The following is a 20,606-nucleotide window of genomic DNA, read 5'->3' on the forward strand; positions in this document are numbered from 1 at the left end:
ACTAATCAGAATTAATTGATTTTGAGTTAAAAGTCTTTGTTTCTTCCCGAACTTTACAGTGTTTCTTGTTTATCTTCAGATTTCAAGAACTTGGATTTCAAGATAAGTTCCTTCTCATTGAGGCAAATCAAAGTTGCTACAAACAACTTTGATCCAGCAAACAAGATAGGAGAAGGTGGCTTCGGTCCTGTACACAAGGTTAGCATCATAATGTAATTGACTTTTTGTTATGAGAAAAAGAGAATGATGAAATATAGTTGTCTAAAGGTTTGTCTATTGTACAGGGAACGTTGACGGATGGAACAGTAATTGCGGTGAAGCAGCTATCATCAAAATCAAAACAAGGGAACCGAGAGTTCTTGAACGAGATTGGTATGATTTCTGCTCTACAACATCCACATTTGGTAAAACTGTACGGATGCTGCGTCGATGGTCACTACAAGGTCACTACAAGAAAACAGCGACATAGTGAGAGAAAAAATCGTCGGTATGTCGTCGGAATAACGTTATTCCGACGACATACCGACGATTTTTTCTCTCACTATGTCGCTGTTTTCTTGTAGTGACCTTGTAGTGACCATCGACGCAGCATCCGTACAGTTTTACCAAATGTGGATGTTGTAGAGCAGAAATCATACCAATCTCGTTCAAGAACTCTCGGTTCCCTTGTTTTGATTTTGATGATAGCTGCTTCACCGCAATTACTGTTCCATCCGTCAACGTTCCCTGTACAATAGACAAACCTTTAGACAACTATATTTCATCATTCTCTTTTTCTCATAACAAAAAGTCAATTACATTATGATGCTAACCTTGTGTACAGGACCGAAGCCACCTTCTCCTATCTTGTTTGCTGGATCAAAGTTGTTTGTAGCAACTTTGATTTGCCTCAATGAGAAGGAACTTATCTTGAAATCCAAGTTCTTGAAATCTGAAGATAAACAAGAAACACTGTAAAGTTCGGGAAGAAACAAAGACTTTTAACTCAAAATCAATTAATTCTGATTAGTACCTTTTTCCATTTGACTCTTGGGTCTTAAGCAGCCTTTCCACCGTAATATACAGCCGATTAAAACCACAAATAACACCGTCGAAGCAGCTACAGCAACAACCACTTCCAGTGCCAGCTTCCTTAGGTGGAATGAAATCTACAGCAATATTCAAGAGACAACAAACAAAACAAAAATAGTCTCAAATAAATGTGAAATCTCTGTGTGATAGTTTTCAGGTTTAGCAAAGTTTACTTGGATCTACAGATACAGCTCATATGAGAGCACCATTTTTTTTTTTTTTTTTTTAAATATGAGAGCACCATATTCACCTCTAACAGGAGTAGCTTGAGTTCCTTTACCAGCCCAGAACAATCTTATCTCCAGTTTACCATTTGTAATCATGACCAGGAAACTCTTAACCACAGCTCTTCCAACACCTTTTGCCTCATCTACTATATTGAATCTTTAACCACAAGTTTTCCCTGCACATTACCACACCGAATACTAATTTAAACATTACAATTTGTTGATTTTGGAAATGATTTAAATTTCAGTGCACTAGTAAATTAAAATGCCACATTCGTTGAACGGATCAAAGTAACTTTGTATATGCCTTTTACAATTAGAAAAAATATTATTAAAAAAAGGAATATCAAATTTTGAGGTAATATTAATACGGATCTAATTGATTGTAAATGATTCACTCACACAATCAATATACAAATCCTAAACATATGTATTTGCCTTGATTATGTTTTGTCTTCAAGTGTTTTTTGTTTTTTCATGCTTGATTCGCATTTGTTCACAACACAATCTTTTCAACCATTTTTAGAGATATAAGTAAATTACCTGAACATATATGTCAAAGAACCGTCTCCCTAAACTGCTATACGTTTCGTTGTCACTGAACATAATTTCAGCAAAGTGAAGATTATAAATGTAGTTTCCTTGTCCAAGACACAACGCCTAGTAAGTGAGGGAAATGGCAGAGAGACGAGTATGTGTATAAATAATAGGATCTTCTATATTAAGCTCTGACGTATTTGCCCCAAATGTTACTCCTTTGGGAGACCGCTCATCATCCATGAACTTCCCGGTGTTGCTTGAAACCCAACCGTTTCTACTGTCGTAGAAGATTGGTCTATCTGTTGAATCAGCATCATACTTAGTCCCATTGACTGTAAGTTCAATACCACCACAGTTTATATGAAGGCCATAGAAAGCTGAGAAACAATTATTAATAACAAAACATTAATCAGATACGCTGCAAGATTTTTGGAGATATGGTATTGTGATGTGTATATAGCTTCAAATACTTATTTTTGGGACATATATAGCTACTCAGACAAGAAACGTTTGAGCTGTAGCAAAACATAACATAATATCAATAATCTAAGTTAGTTTAGAGAGAAAATTTTAAAATTTATGAGAGAAAAAGACTTACTAGTCATTTGCCACTAAAGGGCTTGTGCTTGAAAACATATTCCTGCATGTGAATAAAAAGAACCAGGAAACTGTTTATAGTGTCTTTTATTTGGGTGTAAATGTTAAGATAGATTTATAGTGTCTTTTCAAGGCAAAAAAAGTTTTGAATTTTTTTTTCCTTACACAGCATTCTTCTGACATTCTGCAGTTCTGGGATCATTGGTAAAGTTATTGTAAATAAGATCACTACAATATAAACAACCAAAAAAATGTTATTGCGGTGTGTTACTACAAAAAGTTGTGTTGTATATATATGGTTGTAGAGAACTCACATCTTGTCACCATTGTCTACCATCCAACTTGGAACTTCCCCATTTAACATGTTACTTGTAAGAAATCTGAAAGATTAATAGGTTCAACGCATTTAACTTTTATCCATTGATAGATTTTAACAAAACAAGAAGAGCAGAGAATCATACATGTTAACTCGCGAAAGAGCGCTATATGTTACCGGAATTGGTCCACCTAGCTTATTAAAGCTAAGATCTCTGCAAAATGAGTCTCACAATGTCATCTTGGATTATTTTTCATATTTGACGCTGGCCAAAGAAGAAAAGAGTTTACTTACAAGAGTCTTAAAGATGTGATCGGTCCAAGATACGCAGGTAACTCTCCTGTAAGATTTCAGTTCCTAAGAATCCTGTAAACAAGCACCGGAGTGATATAGAGCTCAAGAAAGGTGAGGGAGACTATTACTAACTTTGTTTAGTGTTAGACCCAAACTCACAGTGTCTTTATTGATGTCATGTTTTGTAGTGGCGGAAATGGAGATCCTGGTCCGCTCAATTCACTGATCCTCCTACAAAAAAAATAGAAAAGAAATAAATAACAATTATGATTGATGATGAATCCACTAAAGGTGACAACAAGGAATCTCATACACAAAGTTGGTGTACTTACAAGTTTGTTAACTTATTGAGAGTACTAATGGTATTAGGAATAGGTCCGACTAAACCACTTTCTTGAATAACCCTTTAGCATGCAGCAAAACAACACTCCACTCCTTTATAAGTCACCAATACCGAGATGAGAAATGACAGAATCTGAAAGAATCGCTTACAATTTTTCAAGGTTTGTCCAGTTCTGGATGAAATCTGGTAATCTGGTATAGTACCGGTGAACTGGTTGTCACTTATACGTCGACAAATCAAAAGAATATATATAAAGTCAGAATCTACAGAGAAATATATATACATTAGAAAATAGAAGAAAAAATGAGGAATACTTACAAATCAATCAATGTTGTAAGTTTGGAGAATATACTTGGGATATCTCCACTCAGATAGTTCGAGCTAAGAAAGCTACAAAAGATAAACGGAATCTTAACACTAGTAACTTCTTTGCATGTTGTGTAGATTTTGAAAGAACTTGAACGATGATTCTTACATTCTTTGAATGTTTGGTAGATTCCCAAGTTCTTGAGGTAATTTCCCTGAAATCTGGTTAAGTTCCAAGATACTAAACAAAAAAAAAGCTGAATCAAGATATTATCGCCAAAATAAGAATTATTTGCAAAAAAATTAGATTTGTAGAGAGATAGGGACCAAGGAAGTACTAACAGGCTAATAAGGGTTGTAATGTTTCCAATCTCTTTTGGGATTGGACCACTTATCCGGTTTCCAAGTACTGAACTGCATTCTCACCATTCAACAAATCAATCTATACATTCATACACAGATGTAAAGTCTATATGAAGAGAGATAACACACATATACATACATGTTTACAAGTGGCAAGGCTCCCCATTCATGAGGAATGGACCGTTGAGATAGTTTCTAGACAGTTCACTGCAAGGAAAAGAAAAGACTGACAGTTAAATTAGTTAAAGAAAGACACTAGTTGCAGATATTGTAATAAAAGGAGTGTTCGAGGGATAATATTTGCTTCTTACATCTCTTGCAGAAAAGGAAGTCCTGCAAACTCTCTAGGAAGAGATCCATTAAGGTTTTGTGCCTTGAGAACTCTGTCCAAGATTTTAGAGGGAAAAGAAGAAGATCTTTCAAAATATGATTTGCAAAAATATAGTTCTATAATGTTTTTGGCCCAGTACCATTCAGCACGAAAAGGTCAGGTCAGGGACTGACTTGTCTACATTCAATTCAGGCAAGAGCATCCTTAACGAACAGACCCCTCTTTCAAGTATCTAAACCTATAAATATTTTCATTTTATTTTATTAGTAGGTGTTTTGCGCGCATATGCGGACATAATCGTTTTACTAATAATTATTAATATATGTATTATGATTTAAACATGATGATAACTTCTAATGTATATTTTTAATCATTTTAGTTTTCTTTGATTTTTATCTCGATCCACGTCTTCTTAACACAAAACAAAGCCATAAAATATGAACTTATTTTTTTGACAAAGAAGAATGTGAACTTTTGGTCTCTATTAATCTACTTTATATTTTTAAACCAGAAAAAATGCATTAAATTACCAAAAAAACATTGAAACGCACAAATTCAAGTAAACTTTAGAAGAAAACTTTTTGAAAAAATGAATTGAGATAATGATAATATTTCATTGGTTTACTTGATAAATATATACATTAACTTATCTTAATATTTCATAAGTTTACATTTCATAAAACAAAAAAATAGATAATGATAGTTTTATTATTATAGTTATTATACAATGATAAATCTAATTATCTATAATATCTACTTTAGTCGTTTTAGAAACTAAACCATTAAACACATGTTCATAACATGATTATATAGTAAACTCTCTAAATTTAATAGCAAAACATAAGTTTTCTTATATATTTAAGAGTAATAAAATATACACGTGAAATAACTACCATTAAATAATTTAGAATAACTAATTAATAATTCCAAATTGTATGTAACAAAACCGATTTGCTTCCTAGTCTTTCAAACTCAACGAAAGAAAGAAAAACATAAAACTCCAACTAAACATAAAACAAATATCGAAAGTATATAAATATAGATGTCAAGAACCCAAAAAAAATCTAGAGCTAAAGAAAGAATTAAGCTTTGATATTGTTCATATAGCTGTTAACGCAAACAACTCCAACCAATAATATTGTTTGATGTGCACAAAATGATTGAACCACTGAAAAGAAAATGTTCACATCAGCATGAAAGTGATGAAGAGAACAAAAGCAATTGATACAACCAGAAAACACTATACCTAGAGGATAAAACAAAAACTATAACCGATACAACTAGGAATGAATGAGAAAAATGAAACTGTATAGTTTAAAACCTCTTATGTCACATGAAAATAAGAATTGGTCTTCACTTGTGAAAGTTAAAATATTTACAGTTCTAGTTTCAATTAGAAAGTCCGAGATAGTTATATTATTTAAATTAATAAATTAATCATTTAAGCTAAAAATAATAAGAATATGATAAATAAGCAAAATTAACAAAAATTATGGAGAATGTGATAAATCAGCAAAATCATAGATATTATTTAAACTAATAAATTAAATAGAAATTTCGAATTATTTATATTATTTAAATTAATCAATTAATTATTTAAGTTAAAACAAATAAGAATATGGAAAATAAACAAAATTAGCTAAAATCATGGAGAATGTGACAAATCAGTAAAATCACTTCATATAAATAGAATTTAAAAATAGTTATATTATTTAAATATTTTAAGTTAAAAACTAATAAAAATATGACAAATAAGCAAAAATTAGCTAAAATTATTGAGAGTGAGACAAATCAGCAAAATCACTTCATAAATAATAGTATATAGATTGGCTAAAATTATGGAGTGTGCGACAAATCAGCAAAATCACTTCATAAATAATAGTATAGATGTAATTAAACTCTTTTCCGATATGAATAATATATTTAAACTTTAATATCTTTGTATACTAAAACCACTTAAAATTAAACAGATGGACAGATAGTTTCCAGAAAATATCTCATAAAATTGTCTTTTAGATATTGCAAAAGCATCATCAGAGCAACATTATTGGATATCTAATAAAGAGTTCTTAAAAATTTATACAACTGTTATAAAAAGAACTGAAATTTATTTGTATCGCAGGAATTTAAATAAGGGCAAAATTTTATATCCGTAGAAAGAAATAACACTGATACAGAGAGAGAATAGAAGAGAAGTGTTTTTAGGTGTGCTTTATAAACGAACGCAAACGTTCGTATATATAGAAGAAAATTTACTGTGCAAATAGTGCAGCGGGACCCACATCTTTAATTATTTCAAACATTACGGTGGCCGTTTTTGTTTACTTTCGTAACACTCCCCCTTGGGGGCCGGTGTCACTATCCGCTCTCGCTTAACGTCTTTGTTGCCTCGTTAAAAACCTTTCCAGGAAAACCCAATGGGAAAAACCATAGTAAGGTAAAAAGAGTACAACTACGTAAGCTCCCCCTCGAATGAACAGTCATAGATCCTTCTGATGGCGCATCCCAATGTTATGGATGTGTTTTCTGAATACCGAGGTAGGGAGTGATTTTGTGAAGAGGTCGGCTGCATTGTCGCATGATCGAACATATCTTATTTCAATCTCTTTATTCTTCTCGAGCTCTTGAGTGTATGAGAAGAACTTCGGAGGTATATGTTTGGTTCTATCGCTTTTGATATATCCTTCCTTCGTTTGAGCAACACATGCCGCGTTATCTTCATATAGAATAGTTGGCTCCGTATTTTCGCCAATCCCGCTGCTTGAACAGATGTGTCGGCTCATTGATCTCAGCCATACACATTCTCTACTTGCTTCATGGAGTGCAATGATCTCAGCGTGATTTGAAGAAGTAGCAACAAGTGTCTGCTTCTGAGAACGCCAAGATATGGCGGTGCCTCCAATTGTAAAAACATATCCTGTCTGGGATCGAGCTTTGTGTGGATCTGACAAATAACCTGCATCTGCAAAACCAATCATTTGACCTTTTGAACTTTTAGGATAAAACAAGCCTAAATCAGTTGTTCCTTGAAGGTAACGAAAGACATGTTTAATTCCATTCCAATGTCTTCGCGTAGGAGACGAACTGAATCTCGCTAAAAGATTAACAGCAAAGGATATGTCAGGTCGAGTACAATTTGCAAGATACATAAGAGCTCCAATTGCACTTAAGTATGGAGTTTCAGGACCAAGTATTTCTTCATTTTCCTCAGATGGTCGAAACGGATCATTTTCAACATTAAGTGATCTAACGACCATCGGGGTGCTAAGAGGAGTTGCTTTATCCATGTTAAAGCGTTTCAATACTCGTTTGGTATATGTAGACTGGTGTACAAATATACCCTTTCGAGAATGCTCAATTTGTAATCCTAGACAATATTTTGTCTGCCCGAGATCTTTCATCTCAAATTCTCCTTTCAGATAGTTTGATGCCTTTTGGATTTCGTTTTGAGTTCCAATAATATTAAGATCATCAACGTACACCGCGATTATCACAAATCCGGATGTTGTTTTCTTTATGAAAACACAAGGGCATATAGGATCATTCGTGTATCCTTCTTTTGTTAAGTGTTCGCTGAGACGATTATACCACATTCGTCCAGATTGTTTTAACCCATATAATGATCTTTGCAATTTTATTGCACATAACTCTTTAGGTCTGGAACTTAACATTTCTGGCATTTTAAATCCATCTGGGATTCTCATATAGATATCAGTATCTAATGATCCATATAAATATGCCGTAACGACATCCATGAGACGCATTTCTAAATTTTCATTGGCCGCTAGGCTCATCAGGAATCTAAATGTGATTGCATCTATAACAGGAGAATAAGTTTCCTCATAATCAATTCCTGGCCTTTGAGAGAAACCTTGGGCTACGAGACGAGCTTTGTATCTTGTAATCTCGTTTTTCTCATTTCTTTTTCGGACAAACACCCATTTGTACCCAACTGGTTTTACATCTTTGGGTGTGAGCACAATAAGTCCGAATACATTTCGTTTGTTAAGCGAATCTAATTCGACTTGAATCGCATCTTTCCATTTTATCCAGTCATGTCTCTTTTGACATTCATATACAGACTTTGGTTCTGGATCTTCGTTTTCTTCATTTATTTCCTTTGCTAAAAGGTATGAGAAAACGTCATCAATATCATCCATCTCATTTCGTCTCCATATCTTTCCATTATGGATGTAATTGATAGAAATCTCATGATTTCCTTCAGATTAAAGATGCTTTATATTGTCATTAGATTCACAATTTTCTTCGTCCAAAATATTTTCTGTTATTTTGGGAGTATCATGCTTTTCACATTCCTTACGTTTTCTAGGAAGTTTATCCTTTGAACCAATAGGTCTACCGCGCTTTAAACGTGTTCCTGATTCACGTGTATCAACTGCCGTTCCACCATTTTGTGGTATTTCAATACGAGCAGGAGTATTTGCAGCGGGTATATGTGATTTAGTTACCATTTTGGTATCAGCAAATGCATCAGGTAGCTGATTTGCTATATTTTGTAAATGCATGATACATCGAACTTCTAGTTCTGACTGTTTCGTAGGAGGATCAAGGTGTAATAACGATGGTACACTCCATTTGATCTCTTTTCCTACTTGTTTATTGTCTCCCCCTAGAGTTGGGAATTCTTTCTCATTGAAATGACAATCGGCAAATCGTGCCGTAAACACATCACCAGTTTGTGGTTCTAGGTATCTTATTATTGATGGAGAATCATAGCCAATAGCACCACCGTAACGTACAAAGATGGGACCACAAAGACGGTTGGGAATATATATTGGCTATGATTCTCCATCAATAATAAGATACCTAGAACCACAAACTGGTGATGTGTTTACGGCACGATTTGCCGATTGTCATTTCAATGAGAAAGAATTCCCAACTCTAGGGGGAGACAATAAACAAGTAGGAAAAGAGATCAAATGGAGTGTACCATCGTTATTACACCTTGATCCTCCTACGAAACAGTCAGAACTAGAAGTTCGACGTATCATGCATTTACAAAATATAGCAAATCAGCTACCTGATGCATTTGCTGATACCAAAATGGTAACTAAATCACATATACCCGCTGCAAATACTCCTGCTCGTATTGAAATACCACAAAATGGTGGAACGGCAGTTGATACACGTGAATCAGGAACACGTTTAAAGCGCGGTAGACCTATTGGTTCAAAGGATAAACTTCCTAGAAAACGTAAGGAATGTGAAAAGCATGATACTCCCAAAATAACAGAAAATATTTTGGACGAAGAAAATTGTGAATCTAATGACAATATAAAGCATCTTGAATCTGAAGGAAATCATGAGATTTCTATCAATTACATCCATAATGGAAAGATATGGAAACGAAATGAGATGGATGATATTGATGACGTTTTCTCATACCTTTTAGCAAAGGAAATAAATGAAGAAAACGAAGATCCAGAACCAAAGTCTGTATATGAATGTCAAAAGAGACATGACTGGATAAAATGGAAAGATGCAATTCAAGTCGAATTAGATTCGCTTAACAAACGAAATGTATTCGGACCTATTGTGCTCACACCCAAAGATGTAAAACCAGTTGGGTACAAATGGGTATTTGTCCGAAAAAGAAATGAGAAAAACGAGATTACAAGATACAAAGCTCGTCTCGTAGCCCAAGGTTTCTCTCAAAGGCCAGGAATTGATTATGAGGAAACTTATTCTCCTGTCATGGACGCAATCACATTTAGATTCCTGATGAGCCTAGCGGCCAATGAAAATTTAGAAATGCGTCTCATGGATGTCGTTACGGCATATTTATATGGATCATTAGATACTGATATCTATATGAGAATCCCAGATGGATTTAAAATGCCAGAAATTGCAAAGGTCATTATATGGGTTAAAACAATCTGGACGAATGTGGTATAATCGTCTCAGCGAACACTTAACAAAAGAAGGATACACGAATGATCCTATATGCCCTTGTGTTTTCATAAAGAAAACAACATCCGGATTTGTGATAATCGCGGTGTACGGTGATGATCTTAATATTATTGGAACTCAAAACGAAATCCAAAAGGCATCAAACTATCTGAAAGGAGAATTTGAGATGAAAGATCTCGGCCAGACAAAATATTGTCTAGGATTACAAATTGAGCATTCTCAAAAGGGTATATTTGTACACCAGTCTACATATACCAAACGAGTATTGAAACGCTTTAACATGGATAAAGCAACTCCTCTTAGCACCCCGATGGTCGTTAGATCACTTAATGTTGAAAATGATCCGTTTCGACCATCTGAGGAAAATGAAGAAATACTTGGTCCTGAAACTCCATACTTAAGTGCAATTGGAGCTCTTATGTATCTTGCAAATTTGATACAGAGAGAGAATAGAAGAGAAGTGTTTTTAGGTATGCTTTATAAACGAACGCAAACGTTCGTATATATAGAAAAAAATTTACTGTGCAAATAGTGCAGCGGGACCCACATCTTTAATTATTTCAAACAGCCGCTTTTGTTTAGTTTCGTAACAACAACATAAATATTACGTTAGGTTTTTAAAATCATGGAAAACCCAACCCGAAAGTTTTAATTAGGTCGAAAATTAGAACACCTCCATCGGTTACGGCCGATATAAGTTGCTAAAAGAAAAAAAAAAATACTATTAATAATTTATTTACTTATATTTTTCTGTAGAAAATAGAACCAATAAGTTGTTATGCATATGTTTCAGAAAATGGTATCTTAAAGTTGTTGTTTTATAACCTTTCTCTTTCTTTTTTTTGTGTGCACCCTCTTTCCTAACTTTTCATTATTTTCTATATTTTTATTTGTAAAACTATGTTGTCGTTAATCTTGCTCTTAAAATTTTGGGTTGGGTTTTCCATAATTTTATGATTCTTATATTTAAATATTAATATTTATCTATACATACATATTAGTTTGAGTTAAAAATCCTATGCTAAAATATTTTGTAACTAAATTTAAATATAATACAAAAAAATTACAAATGAACACATAAGAGTAGGCCCGAGACTTTTATCCGAGATCCGGATTCGATCCGGATCCGATCCGGATCCGATCCGAAAATCCGGATATCCGGAAGGGCCGAATCCGGATCCGTATAGTAAAATGTTGGATCCGTCAAAACCGGATCCGGATATCTTAATTTTTAAGTCCGGATATCCGGATCCGTAAGTTTTATTAAACAAATTTCAAAAATAGTAATATATATATATATATATAAATTAATTTTATTTAATATATTTTCATTTTTTATAATAGTATATATACATTTTAAAATTTATGTAAATTTTGTAATATTATACACAGAAATAATTAAAAACATTATATATATTTTTATTTTTAAATTATTGTTAATATTTTATATATATACTAGTGTTCAGTCTTGTACTGCGTACGGGGAAAAATACTTGTTTTTATATCAAATTATCATATAAATTTAACATGTATTACTATTACATCTTAAAGTCAAAAATATACTAACTCCATACAGATTATCTCCTCCTATTACCGCGTGTCAAGAGATGTTGAAGAGTGTTCATATATATACACATAAAGTCATAAATTGTGGATATATGATATATCTAGAAAATTACAACAATTTACAAAATAAGCTAAAATACCTCTTTATAAAATATTACCTTAATCTCAGTCTACACAACACCACCGATATGCCATCTTCACGTTTTTTTCTCTCCATCTTCACGTTCTTAATAGAAAAGATGAGCACCATTTCTTTTGTACTATATCCATAATATACGAAACAATTTACCCCAAAAAAACTCAATAACGCTGAAACTTTGCATAGTTAACTAAAAGAAAAGTGATGAAATATTTACTTTGTATTTCCATTTCAGATTTTTAAAATTTATATGCCCAGCCTCGTTGTCCCTTAGTCTTCCTATGAATAATCTATTAAAAAAACTTGAAGCTGAACAAAAAGAATATGAGAGTATTTAATTAAGAAGAAACACCGAACTTGGACATAATGAAGTCATAAGCTATATAGTTATTGTTGCAACACTCAAAACCCAAAAAATTACTAAGAAACAAACGACAAAGAATAAGAGAGAGAGGGATAGAAGACAGAGAAGAAATAAGTTATAGATGAAACAATTTCAAATTGTGCCATGAAATAAGGTGTTCATTAGAGAAAATTTAGGGATTTAAGATTTTATGGTTTTAAGAAATTAGAGATCGTGGTTAGTGGGGCTCTTTTTTGATTGGAGACATTTCTTTTTTCAGTTGGTTTATTTGCGATAGTTTTTAATCCTTATGTTGATAATTAATTAGTTTTTTTATTTGTAAAATAATGACATGTGGCAAAAATTTATTGTTCAAATCACTTGTGCTTTAATATATAAAAGATTAATATTATTTTTTTATTTATTTTAAGGATCCAAATCCGGATCCGGATATCCGTCGGATATTACAATTTTTTGAAGGATATCCGAGAACCCCGGATCCACATAAGGATAGTAAAATTATGGATCCGCCGGATAAAGATCCGGATCCGGATATCTTAAAATTGTCTGAATAGCCGATCCGTCCCAGACCTACATAAGATTATCATGTTTATTTTTGTTGGTTTCTTCTTAAAAAAAGGATTCTTGATTTTCAAGATAGGGAATAAGATAGAGAATCGTTTCTATTTATCTCATTATAATAATCTTGAGAAGCTTGGGCAGATACTATCGATACGCGTTTGCTCCAGAATTTCTTTATTTCCTCTGCTTTTGCATTTTATATTGTTATTTTTACTAGAAACTAGAGCAAAATCTTTTTTGATGAGTATGTAAACCATTATTTTTGTCAAAGGCATCTAACTTATTTTGTAAAATAAAACAAGTGTAATCAATCAATTTGAAATTATTAATTAATTATTTTAATGGGCTTACAACAAACCGTTTGAGTATTTACGAAATTCGATTATTTTTGGTTCGGTTATTCTAATTTTAGATAAAGATATTCTCATAATAAATTTATTTTGGGTAATTCAAGTTTTTTGGATAATTCATAGAGATGGGAACGAACATGCTGTGACGTGACAAATGGTAGAGGAGTCAGCCGTACTAAAAGAATATGTAAGTCAACCGTAATCAAATATATAACTTAGCCGCAATATAATAAAATTAATATATAACTCAGCTGCACTAAAAACTTACATAATCAAACACCCATCCATATTCCTTTTCCGGTCACGGTCTTTCATGAATGAGTATGCTGTAGAAATCACATTCATGATCCGCGGAGAGGACTGGTGGTTTATCTGCTGGTGCTGGTGGTCTGGGTGGAATTCCCTTAATGTGTTGCATCAGTTTTTCGAGTAGCACCGGATCAACAGGTGCGAGGGTCATATATTACTGATGAAGGAGTAACATATTTCCTCATGCATGTCGTTCCATTCTCTCCAACGTACGGAAAAACTGCTGGTGAAGAAACTGTCGCCTTTGAAAACCCTTATGGAGTTAACTGAACACTTTTCTCCCGATATTTCTTAATTATGGCAGATCTAACCAGTTCAGATCCCTCGACGTCAGAGTCTGGCGCGAATTCATTCTCTCCCCCAATAACTTCGTCAGTCACATCAGCAAATACAATGTCCTCTCCAGATGGAGTCACCTCTTTGTTCTTTGACTCAGCCTGTTTTTGCTTCTTTAGCTCAGCCTCTTGTTTCTTCTTTAACTCAGCCTTTATTTTCTTACCCTCAGCCTTTTGTTTCTTCTTAGCCTCAGCATCTTTTTTCTTAGCCTCGGCCGCTTTTTTCTTAGCCTCAGCCTTCTCCTTCCTCTTAAACGCATCATCTGCCTGCGCTGCTTTTTTCTTCTCATCGGCTTCCTCACCCGTAACAATACGCTTGCCCTTGCAGCCGCGTCCATAGGCTGGAATCTTAGCATCCTTATCATCCTTAGTAGCCTTTGAAGGAGAAACTAATACGAAATCAACATGTTGACTATCAAGATCAGTAGCTTTAGCGACACTACCAAACTCCTCACCCAAAGTCCTTTTCACCCCTGGATCCTTATCAAGCTCCTTCGCCAAATTATTTTTCGGTCCAAAAACCTTACAAGGAGTCGCAGCTAACGCTGGACTATTGACAGAGTTCTGCTGCGTTTGAACCTGTGGTGATGCCAACGTTAAAGATTTATCTGCTGATGGTGGAGAGGGGTTATCATTGTTTTTGGGAATTGTCCCAACTCCCAGAACTTTTAGGCGCTCCTTCAGTAAAGCTTTCACGCAGTCATCAATGGTCTTTTGGTCCATCAATAGTATGTTCTGGTCTAACTCGTAAGCTTCCAACCGTGAGTCAAACTGCTCAAATTTCCTGGAAATATTATCCACAGTACTCACAATGGTCCTCAGAGTCGCTTTGTTCTCCAACTCCAAATCTTTGCTACCTTCCTTCTCGCTAGAACCCTTTCCCGCTGCAGCAACTTCAGACTCATTCTGTGTCTTAACTTTCTTTTGCTTCTTAGTGGGTGGCTCAGCTTCTGACGAAACTCCACCCTTCATTTTCTTCTTCTTATCTTTCCCCTTCCCCTGCGCATTACCCTGCGTATTCCCATGCACTTCCCAAAAACCTTTCACAAATCTACCTGCATATATGTCTGTTACCAAGCTAACGAGTTGTGGGTCGTCAGGCTCACCCGACCATTTAGGAAACATCTCTTCAATTGAGTCCTTCAAAACCATTCTTCTCACATGCACCTTCAACACCAGGTTATAACACATAACTCAGCCATCAAATATCATAAATCAGCCATCAAATATAATAAATCAGCCATAAAAAAAACTAAAAACTCATCGTTAAACCTTACATCACCATGCTCTTTGATTTTGGCAGCCAACAAGTTATCAAAACTTGCGCGTGTACGCTTTCCACCCCATCGCAAAGGCGGAACGTCTTCATTATTCACCACTCTCCCAAAATTCTCACCGAAGCAGGCGACAGATTCATACGCCCAAATCAATAACGCGACGGTCATGCCGCTTATTGTGTATGACCCTCCTTCTGGAGCCAACGTTTTAATAGAGTCAATGAGAACTTCGTATGCAGTCCGACCCCATGGATACGACCCCCCATGGCTTCATCGTCGAATATCCTTATTGCACTTTCAAAGGGTATCCTTGAATTGTGATGCAAACAATAGACTCCCATGGCTTGAAAAAGTAGCAGCCCCAACCACTTACGCTTTTCAAAATTCCAAAGCGGACAGAACGCTAATGCTTCCTTCAGTTCATCTAACTTGGGTCCCATCCCAAGCGGCACCTTCAACTCCTCCCAAAACTCTTTGTATTGATCAGGTTCAAACCTTTCTGTTGGCAATGGACCTGTGTTTAGCCCAGTGATCTCACCAAACTCGAGCAAGCTAAACCTGATAGCCTCATCAACCACGAGACACCATATCTCCTTCTTATGTACTCGCAGCTGTCTACATAGTAGATAGTGTACGGTCCTACCAGACCATATACTTTCGCGTCCAGCTAGCCTAGCAAATGGGAGAGTTCACCAGTTCTTCCCACACATCAAGTCCAATTGTTCTCTAATGTGGAAAAAAATTCCTAGACGAAAATTGTGATTAATATCTTCATTTTCCAGGTTAGAAGACCCTTTATGGTAAAGTCTTGGAGGGTAATCCCGTGATTTAACTTCATCAATATCCATCTGATCATATAACCCAACAATAAATCAGCCACAAGATAACAATAACACAACCATAACATAACAATAACTCAACAAAATAAAAATAACTCAGCTACAACATAATAGTAACTCAGCCATAACATAACAATTCCTCAGTCACGACATAGCGATAACTCAGCCATAACATAACAATTACTCTGTCGTAACATAACCCTAACTCAGTCGCAACAAAACCCTAACTCAGACGTAATAAAACCCTCAACCATATCACAGCCGCAACATAACCCTATCTCAGTCGCAACAAAATATATAACTCATATGAAATATAACATATAACTGACCCACAAACTCAACCAAAACACAATATATAACGTCACGACATCCTACCGGAAAAGACGAACTCGTAGATAAGAATGCGGCAAAGACGATTTCGTACAAACAATTGAAGACGACGATTTCGAGAAAAACGATATCGGAGAAGACACATTATCAATTACTCAGAGGAAGACGACAGAGAATTAGTTCGAGGAAGACGAAGTAAACACAATGTCGACGAGGATTTCAGAGAGTGGAAGAAAGCTTGCGGTTCCTTCTTCGAGACGACAACAATGTTCTTCGTTTCTTTTTTTTTAACCCCTATGTAGTTGTGGAGAAGGAGACGGTTTGATTTCTATTTTGCTTATGTGGATTGTTAATTACTGATGTGGATTTAGTGTTTAAAAATAATTTCAATTAAAAAAACTAACCAAAGGCCTTTATTATTTGCTAGGTGTATCCAAACATTCTAATAATTTTTTAAAAATATATAATATTCTATTAATAAACCAATTTTTCTTATACAATTTTTTCTGTAAGATAACTATCCTTTCATTGAAGTTGTTTCAATTTTAGAGTGTCATTTCAAAATATATTTAATACTCAACAAGATTTTATAATGTTGGTAAGGTCAGTGTACTCAGCTGACCCCTTGTAATGTGCAAGTGGCTTTCGTTGCTGATAGGCCGTGCGTCTACTCGTGACCAGTGTGACTAGTGAACCAAACTCTCCCATTATTTAATAATATCAGTTCCAGTTCCAAGAATTGCATGAGACCTTTTCCAACTTTAAGCGGAACACTCCACGTATTTTTTTTTTCGTTATCAGAATACTGTCATTACGTAAGGTTATGATTATTTGAAAGATAAATTTCCCAAACCACTGGTCGGCATTTTCATAGCATGCATAACATAGAATATTATGAAAGTTACGATAATTGCTTAGCTTGTCTATTTTGCACTTCTATTTACTTTACAAATCTGAATTGTTTGACTATATTTTGAAAATTTTGCAAACCTATGATATAGTATAATACTTTCATGTTAGTGACATTGTGGCACGTTTTCTTATCATCTCTGAAAATTCTAATTTATTTTGTATAGCTCCTAACCACGCATTAAAATTATAGTTCACTGTATCAACCAAACAATTTATCTTTTGATCGAATACTGAATCCCGATGACAAGTCAAAGCGGCCACTCTTATTAGAGACTGATAAAAATCTCCCACAATATTGACCAAGCAATACAAGAAAACTGCGCGATACCGATGGACAAATCCGTCATAATCTCGTCGGAAAAGTCGCATACCGATGGAATACCGACGAAAAATGTTTGTTGGTATCATTTCGTCGGTATACAGATATTCGTCGGAAATTCGTCGGTAAATACCAACGAACATATTCCGTCGGTTTTTTTCTAAAATTTCCGACGACACATATCCGTCGGTATTTATAGAGAATACCGACAAAGAGAATTCGTCGGAATTTTCAGAAAATACCGACAAAGGGAGTTCATCGGAATATTCAGAAAATACCGACGAAGGAAGTCCGTCGGTAACTGAAGATAAAACCGACGACTTTATTCCGTCGGAATATCTAGAAAATACCGATGGATTTTATTCGTCGGAAATATGTAGAAATTCCGACGGATAACTGTATCCGTCGGTATTCCTTTTTTAATTAAAAAAAACAATTTTTATAATTCTTTATTTAATTTCAGGAAAAAAATTGATAATTTAGAATTTTAAAACATTATAGATATATAAATTCAACATTATTATACATTAAAGTTATAAAAAGTAATAAAAAGTTTTTGAAAATTAAAAAAACAACTAAAAGTCTTCACCGAATCGGGTTCTAAACTTCTGCAACAAGGTCTGGGTGAGAACATTGTTTTGCTCCATAGTCATTCGGTTTTGCTGCAGCTCAACCCGGATTTCAGCATTGTCATTCTTCAGGAACTCAATCTCCGTATCCTTGGTCTTAATCTGCTCCATAAGCTCATCAACGAGTGGATAGAGAGCTGAAGAAGAAGAAGAAGCCCCTCCGGGCGAACGAGCCAATCCAACATAACGGCCCTTTTTCCTTGGAACAGCCTGAATGAGAAATAACAAATACATATCACACACATACGCGCGCACACACACATATCACACATACATAGCAAAAAGAAATTAGAATGTACCTCGAGAACAAGGTTGTTGAGTTGCTCTACGGTTAAGGAGTTGGAAGATGCAGAATCGCCTTCTTCACACATAGAAGCTTGAGTCGCGAGGAGATCCTCTTTTCGATTTTCCACGACCTGGATTACGCCCTTAATAAGTCCATCCTGAATCTCGCCAGTCTTCTTGTTGGTATAGGCATTCTTCATCAGGGTAAAATCATCTACGGGAACTCCACCGTTTTCCTTCATCTAAAAACAATATATTTAGTATCACATATTTAAAAATGAATAAGAAAATCAGATTAGAAACTTACTAGCTGAAGTGCTCGGGTCTGTAAACTTGTTGCCCCTAAGTTGTGGACAAACATCCCTTTCCCGCCACGGCTGCTACACCGATTTTGCGAGTTGATTGTCGACAAAGACTTTGTCTCATCTTTCGTCCAATGACCACACAAATCCCGCCAAACGTCTGGGTTGATGTGCTTCGGGACCTCACCAACATCGAATTTTTGCTTCCACTCATTGATCCGCTTGGTGTAGTGCGAAGCTGCTTTGCGGCGGAAAACAATTTTCATTTGTTCTGTAATCTCTGATTCCCAAGTGAACTCTTGCTGCAAAATAAATATAAATTTTTTTTTAGAAAGTTACAATTGGTGGAAAAAAATTTATAATATTAAAAATTGAGAACATATACCGCAAATTGCCGAAACCAGAGTTCTTGATCTTCTGCAGGCATGTCATAGAAAGTTGGATAACCACGCTTTAGCATCGTGTACTCCATCCTAAGAAGGCTGTTGGTGATACCATTGCCAGACAAATCAAACCTACGAAATAAAACCAAACACAATTAAATGTAAAAGATGAATATAAAATGAAAGAACCGTTTAAAACAAATACTTCAATCACACAAATCCTAAATAAAAACATCAATCCCGGCCCTAAACTAACTTCCAAATCCCTAATCAATCTCAAAATCACATAAACCCTAAAACTAACATTGTAACCATTGAAATCCCATGAGCAAAGTTAAAAGAATTGAAAATCTTACATGACTGGGTGAAAGAGGAGGTTGAATTTGGGGGATTTCGCCGGAAATCGCGAAGGAGGAGGAGGGAATCGCCGAAAATCGCAAGGGAGGAGAGGTTGGGCGGAGAGAGAGAGAAAAAGGGGAAGAAATGAGGAAAAAGAAGAGATTTTCTCTTATGTATTCATTTAACAAACCGACGGAATACCGACGGGTTGTTTCCGTCGGTATTTTATCTACCCGTCGGAAATCCGTCGGTTTTTTAATATTGGCGGTTTGCCGAAATTTTGCGCGGTACAGCTTGACCCGGGTAATTTTCTAAATATCGACGACCTTATCCGTCTGTTCTCCGTCGGTATAGTTAATTCCGTCGGTTATTTGTCGGAATATTCCGACGAGATACCGACGGATTACGGTTTAGAGTTTACACAGGGTGTAGAAATTATTTATATCTGTTATACGACTTTCTAAAACCGATATATTGTGTTATATAATCATAAAACATTCTCAAAAAATGTTCTAAATTTATTTGAGTGCTACAACTTCTGAGAACTGGCACAAGCCAACTTAAAAGTGTATGATGTTGTTCGAACGGTTTTGATTGATTGATTATATACGGTTTTGATTGAATGATTATATATATGTCATGTTCAAAGTTTTAAAACTGTGAGAATACAATGGGTAGATTTGTTGTATGATGTTATATATGATATTTAATACAACTGCAAAAAAAATCATACCTGTAAAAAACCGAAACTCTAAATTGATAATGTCCGTCGGTATTCCGTCGGTATATACCGACACATTTCTGACGAACCCCTAGGATTTGATGGGTTCGTCGGAAATGCATCGGTAAATACCGACGGAATACCAACGAACCCCTCAAATTATCCAGTCGATATATGGGAATAGGACCTTTACCGTGTGTTATCCAGTCGATATATGGGAATAGGACCTTTACCATGCTCATCAACATGAAGTTCGGGACGAGCACAAATATCAACCAATTCCAGTCTTGACTTCAAGTTATCCTTCGTCTTGCCTTGGACATCAAG

The 20,606-nt window shown here is 35.1% G+C and overlaps 1 protein-coding gene and 1 pseudogene across 1 annotated transcript; both read right to left on the bottom strand.

Annotated features, from left to right (window-relative positions):
• Positions 1–386: 386 nt before the first annotated feature.
• Positions 387–4,538, bottom strand: LOC106292290 (annotated as a pseudogene).
• A 9,324-nt stretch (positions 4,539–13,862) lies between these two features.
• Positions 13,863–16,068, bottom strand: LOC106292291. The gene is made up of 5 exons (XM_013727893.1): positions 16,013–16,068; positions 15,594–15,892; positions 15,221–15,414; positions 15,018–15,110; positions 13,863–14,954 (listed from the first exon to the last, which is right to left on the bottom strand). The coding sequence occupies exons 1-5, from the start codon at positions 16,066–16,068 to the stop codon at positions 13,863–13,865; spliced, it is 1,734 nt and encodes a 577-aa protein (XP_013583347.1).
• Positions 16,069–20,606: the final 4,538 nt, after the last annotated feature.

Source organism: Brassica oleracea, chromosome C5, assembly GCF_000695525.1.
Source record: "Brassica oleracea var. oleracea cultivar TO1000 chromosome C5, BOL, whole genome shotgun sequence".
Lineage (NCBI taxonomy): Eukaryota > Viridiplantae > Streptophyta > Magnoliopsida > Brassicales > Brassicaceae > Brassica > Brassica oleracea.

Coding starts and splice junctions, on each gene's coding strand:
- LOC106292291 (XM_013727893.1), bottom strand. CDS start 16,068: ATGGATATTGATGAAGTTAAATCACGGGATTACCCTCCAAGACTTTAC. Junction 15,893..16,012: donor CCAAGACTTTACCATAAAGG/GTCTTCTAACCT, acceptor CCCATTTGCTAG/GCTAGCTGGACGCGAAAGTA. Junction 14,955..15,017: donor ACCCACAACTCGTTAGCTTG/GTAACAGACATA, acceptor GGGAATACGCAG/GGTAATGCGCAGGGGAAGGG.